The sequence below is a fragment of the Oryza sativa genome, chromosome 10, assembly GCF_034140825.1.
Source record: "Oryza sativa Japonica Group chromosome 10, ASM3414082v1".
Taxonomy (NCBI): domain Eukaryota; kingdom Viridiplantae; phylum Streptophyta; class Magnoliopsida; order Poales; family Poaceae; genus Oryza; species Oryza sativa.
Genome location: NC_089044.1, coordinates 7,805,419 through 7,810,856, shown reverse-complemented (window position 1 = coordinate 7,810,856; position 5,438 = coordinate 7,805,419). Strand labels below are relative to the sequence as shown.

The 5,438-nt window shown below is 34.8% G+C and overlaps 1 protein-coding gene across 1 annotated transcript; it reads left to right on the top strand.

Moving 5' to 3' along the window:
* The first annotated feature begins 3,858 nt into the window (after nucleotides 1–3,858).
* Nucleotides 3,859–5,178, top strand: LOC4348277 (protein PYRICULARIA ORYZAE RESISTANCE 21). The gene is made up of 3 exons (XM_015758514.3): nucleotides 3,859–3,971; nucleotides 4,115–4,196; nucleotides 4,425–5,178. Exons 1-3 carry the CDS (start codon nucleotides 3,960–3,962, stop codon nucleotides 4,841–4,843), a joined length of 513 nt encoding a protein of 170 aa, XP_015614000.1. The 5' UTR covers nucleotides 3,859–3,959; the 3' UTR covers nucleotides 4,844–5,178.
* Nucleotides 5,179–5,438: the final 260 nt, after the last annotated feature.

Here is a 5,438-nt window from a genome sequence, read left to right as displayed (position 1 = left end):
TCTAGTTTTTACAGGAATACCTGACCCATAAACCTCACACATGCACAATTAGTTAGGGAAAATCGGCCAAATACCTACACGATGAACAAAAGAACACTTGCGGCGGCAGCACTAGAACACAAAACACAAGACATTGTAGGGTAGGATCTTCAAGACAAAGGCTCCAACGAAGAAGAGAGCATCCAGAACGCAGACAGCGTCCGTCCGAGCAATGGTACGTGGTGCTATGTCATTGTAATTAGTACTATCTCCGATGTTAATATTTGGTGTTTGGCACAAATCACAATTTGATAAAACTTATAAAATTCTAACCACCAATAATTCCCCACATGCTTAGTTAAGAAAAATGATATATGCATATTTGACTCGAAAAGTATGATGATAATATCGTAGACATTTTATAAACTTATTAAAAAATCTATTATATTATTAAAACAACTTTGAAAGGAGGCACCATATTCGCTGTGGAGACTAGAAATTACCACATTAATCGAAGAAAAATAGAAAACTCAACAGCGTTGGATCATGGTGGATATAGATTATAACGGTGGAGATTGATCGCACTAAAATCTAGATTTCGAATATGTTTTGGAGTCTGTATGACACAGTTTTAAAAGAAATAAAAGGTTAGTACTAATCTGATTCCATGCGTGGCTTGGGACTAATGAGAGTCCGATTTGACTTCAAGACCCCTCCGACTTGCTGCTTCCATAAAAACAAAAAACAAATGATCGATTCCTAGGCTGTAGAAACTATACCAGGTAATTATAAAAATGGTTTTCAATAATAATTCCAAATAAATTTAAAAAATCATGAAAATTCAGAATAAAGAAGGAGTACTATTTAGATATATCTAAAAATTGGAATTAAAAAACGAAAATAAAAGGTGAGTCCAACTAGAAATATAATTTAAAAATAAATAAAATTCAAAATTAAAAATAAGCACTATTCAAGGAAGAGTCCTTATAAGAACCCAATACGAGATTAATTAATATTCGAAAAAAAATAAAATCCAAAATTATTAAAAAAAGGAAAACAAGAGTTCGAGTAGAAATACAATTTAAAAATAACCAAAAATTTGGAATTAAAATTAAGCAATATTGAAATAATAGTTCATATAAAAACCCAATACGATATTATTAAGATTCGAAAAAAATTAAAAAAATTAGAAATTAGAAAAGGAAAAGAAAAAAGAGTTCAAATAGTAATACAATTTAAAATTAACTGAAATTCGGAATTAAATATAAGTAATATTGAAAAAAGAGTACGTATAAGAATCCAATAGTAGATTAATTAAATTTTCGAATAAAAAAATAAAATAAAATCTAAAATTAGACAAATTAAAAAATGAGTTCAAGTAGAAATACAAATTTGAAATAACTGAAATTAAAAATAAAAAATATTAAAAATATTAAAAGAACACAATACGATATCAGTTAAAATTCGAAACAAAAGATAAAATAAATTCTGAAATTTTAAAAAGAAAGATAAGATTTCAACTAGAATACAATTTATAAATAACTAAAATTGGTGATAAAAAATAAAGACTATTGAAAGAAAAAGACCATCTAAAACACATGACGAGATTAATTAAGTAATAGGCCTATAAAAGCGTAGAGTGGTGGCGGTTGATGGGACATCTAAGAACTATTAATAAATCACCAAATAGAATCCTAATGACAATTAAAAGAAAGGATGACGGGCAGGTCATGAAGCAACCGGTCAAGGCGGTTGGCGGGACTTCTAGAAAGTAAAAATAAAAAAAATAAACCCTAATGATAATCATATTTGATTTTTAAAATCTGAATGACAATAAAAATGAGAGACAGCGGGTGGGTCGTACAGGAGTACAATGGCAGAGCCGCCAATGGTTGATGGGACTTCTAGAAAGTAAAAAATGAATTCAAATGATTTTAAATCCCAATAACTTGGCGGCAGGCGGGTTGTAGAGGAGTATAGTGGCAATGTTTGATGGGATTTCTAAAAATTATAAAAAACTGAAACCCAAAGACAATAAGTTCTACAAACTATAAGGTCCAATTTTTAAGGTTTGTGCTTCTAAAAGTAAAAAAAAAAAACCCAATGATTATCATGTTTGATTTTAAAATCTCAATGACAATAAAGAAGGGCTGCAGCGGGCGAGCCATAGAGGAGTACAATGATAAAGTCGCTGACGTTTTGGCAGAACTTTTATAAAGTAAAAAATGAACCTAAACAATAATTATGTTCGATTTTTAAAATACCAATGATAATAAAAAGAAGAGCCAGTGGACGGCCATAGAGGAGTATAATGGCAACGTTTGACAGGACTTCTATAAAGTGGAGTAAATGATAAAGATGAAGCCTAACCGGACAATAAACTCTAAAAATTTTTAGATTCATTTTTTAAAGGTTACAAGGAGAATGAATAGAAACTAGATCGAGGAAGCAAATAAAGAAGGATATGACAGAAATAAGGGGTAGCAATTGGTGTGACTTTTAAAATATAAAATTAGAAAGATGAGGATGATAAGGTCTGGTCTTTCAAAATCTTAAGACAACGAGATAACTATTTAATAAATTTTAAGTAAAATCATATTAAAAAAATATAATTTTATATGGGTGCGCAGGCCATCCAGCTAGTTATGTTTGAAACTTTAAAAGTTTTACCAAATCATCCTAAATGTAAAATATTATTATCTGAGAGATTATTAGTAGATCCATAACTAAAGGTTTATTTCATCACTCGATTCATAAGCAGTCAATAATCCACTTCGGCACCCCTTTTTTTTTTCCTATAGTACAATAATTAATGCATCCACACGTCCAAACAGAGTTTAGAAGAGACAAATATTACATACCGTGTTTAGTTCCTTTTCAAAAAAAATTTTAAGTATACGGACACACATTTAAAGTATTAAATATAGACTAGTAACAAAACGAATTACAGATTTTGCCTCTAAACTGTGAGATGAATCTATTAAGCCTAATTAATCCATCATTAGTAAATGTTTACTGTAGCACCATATTGTCAAATCATGGCGTAATTAGGCTAAAAAAATTCGTCTCGCAATTTATATGCAAAATGTGCAATTGATTTTTTTTCCATATTTAATCCTTTATGTATGTGTCCAAATATTTGATATGACGGAATTTTTGAAAGTTTGAAGAGAACTAATACAGCCATACTCCAAAAGTCTTGCCGATCCGCTGTGCACCTTATGAATGGTTTATACGCATCACTGGATATCTTTCACATCACTTTAAGCATATAAAAAGTCATAAGTTCTACAAGTATGCTAGCTTTCCCTCCACGTATGCTAGCTTTCCGAACTGCTATATGGTACTAGTTTTTTTTTTAAAAAAAAAGTTGCTTTAAAAATTATATCGATCTATTTTTTAAAAAATAATTAGCTAATATTTCATAAATTATTCGTGAATCCACGGCTCCATTTAACTTGTCAACCCTAAGCCCAAAGACCATAACCATCCAACCCAAACGTACGGCTTAATGGACCAATTATTTTTTTGTAATAAAAGATTAGGAAGATCCTCCATGACCAAAGCCATCACCAAGATGGTTCGCATAACCATTAGTCCATTACTATTGCTTCCATTGATATTGCCGTCAGTGCCCATGCCACGATCTTATTATGAACCAGCGCCAATGTTCTAAGAACGTAGTAGTATAAACAAAAGATAATAAAGTTATTTCAACAATTTTTGAAATCCTTTAGTACAAATATAAATGAATTTATATTCCTGCCCTCCCCGAAGAAATTTGACAACGACCAGAACCAGGTTTTGACCTCTAAGTTATTGCCGAAATCACATACGCGGACATATTTACCAACCTACACCTAGCACCACTCCAGTGGTGAAACCTGTTGTTAAATACTCCGTCAGTATGCAAAATGTTTGTGTGCTAGTTGTTCTCGTCTCCTTGCAGAGGCGGAACACCCAACAGACGCAGCTCTCTAATGGAACAGAAGGTGAGAATCAGCTCGTAATTCTCAACTCACATTATTAATGTTTCAGATTTCTTCTCTCATTTTCCTTACTACTGATAATTAGCATTCTTGTTCTAGTTGATGATCAAATTGTTGTACTAACTTGGAGTGATCAATTCACGCAGGAGTCCTCGCTGATCATCACGGTTGATCTCTGTTGCTGCCGCTCCCTCACAAAGATACGGAAAACCCTGTGCAAGTTGCAAGGTAATCAGATCATACCATACTCCAACTCCATTCTAGTTGCACAAAGTGTATCTTTCGATCTTTCATTTCACCTGCCAAACATCGATCATATTCTCATGGATATTGATTTACTATTCTGGAAAAGTATGAAAAGTATAAATACATGCTATCAAAGTATCATATTTGCTTCAGTCTTGCAATTGAAGTTGCATGTTACTAGCTTGTCTTCTTGGCACAACGCATTTGCAGAGAGTGAGGACATCAGGGCGATCATGTACGACGACAAGGCCGGGACGGTGGCGATCTCCGGTGGTTTCGACCCACTCGTGCTCCCCTGCAAGCTTCGCCGCAAGGCCGGTAGCGTGATCAAGGACATCCACCTCAAGAAGGAGAGAGAGAAGAACAGGGTGCCGCCACCGCCGCCGCCACCACCACCTCAGCCGGCGCCCGCAGCCAGGGCGGCGTTCGGCACCATATGTGGCGCCGGGGTGGCGCCGGGGCGCGCCTGCCTCTGTCTCGGTCAGTGCCGCTGTCACTGCGGGGGAGGCTACGGCTGCCGCTGCTGCGGCGCGGCACCGCCGTGCTACTGCGTGCCGATCGGAGGAGGAGGCTGCTCCGTCGTCCAGTTCACCTATGATGAACCATCTCCTGCTTGCAGTATCATGTGATGGATGACGCCCGGGTGATCTCGTAATTCCATCATAAATTTGGGAGAAGACAATACTAATTAAAGAAATAAGATATACCTTTAGTAGAAGCTTTAATTTACATGTAAGTACAATATAATGGCGAGTACAAATTTCATGTAATTTGCATTTCTGCACTACACTGTTATATGCCTTTCCCATAAAAAAAAGAAGAATATCATTGTAGAGTTGGACCAGTGATATCATCCATATATGAATTTTCACTTGAAAGTACAAATCAGATTATTGATATGCACATTTGTACTATTAACTTGTGGAAGTAATTGATTAATTTTGTAAACAGTTACTTCTGGAAAGGCGAGCTGTTTTGGAACCTCTGTACATATTAGGAAGCAGTTTCACTCTTTTGTTTGCTAGTATGGTTTCCGGTTCATTTCACTGTCATTTACCTGGTTTTGATGATTATGCTCCTCTTATGCAATGATAAATTTGCAGTACATGTGTTTAATCTGGCAGTGAGATCACTAATAAAAGAACGCACACAACTCTAGATGTTTTTTTCCGGGGGAATTTTTAGAGTACCTATGGATGAATATGGGCCATCCATTCATCTTGA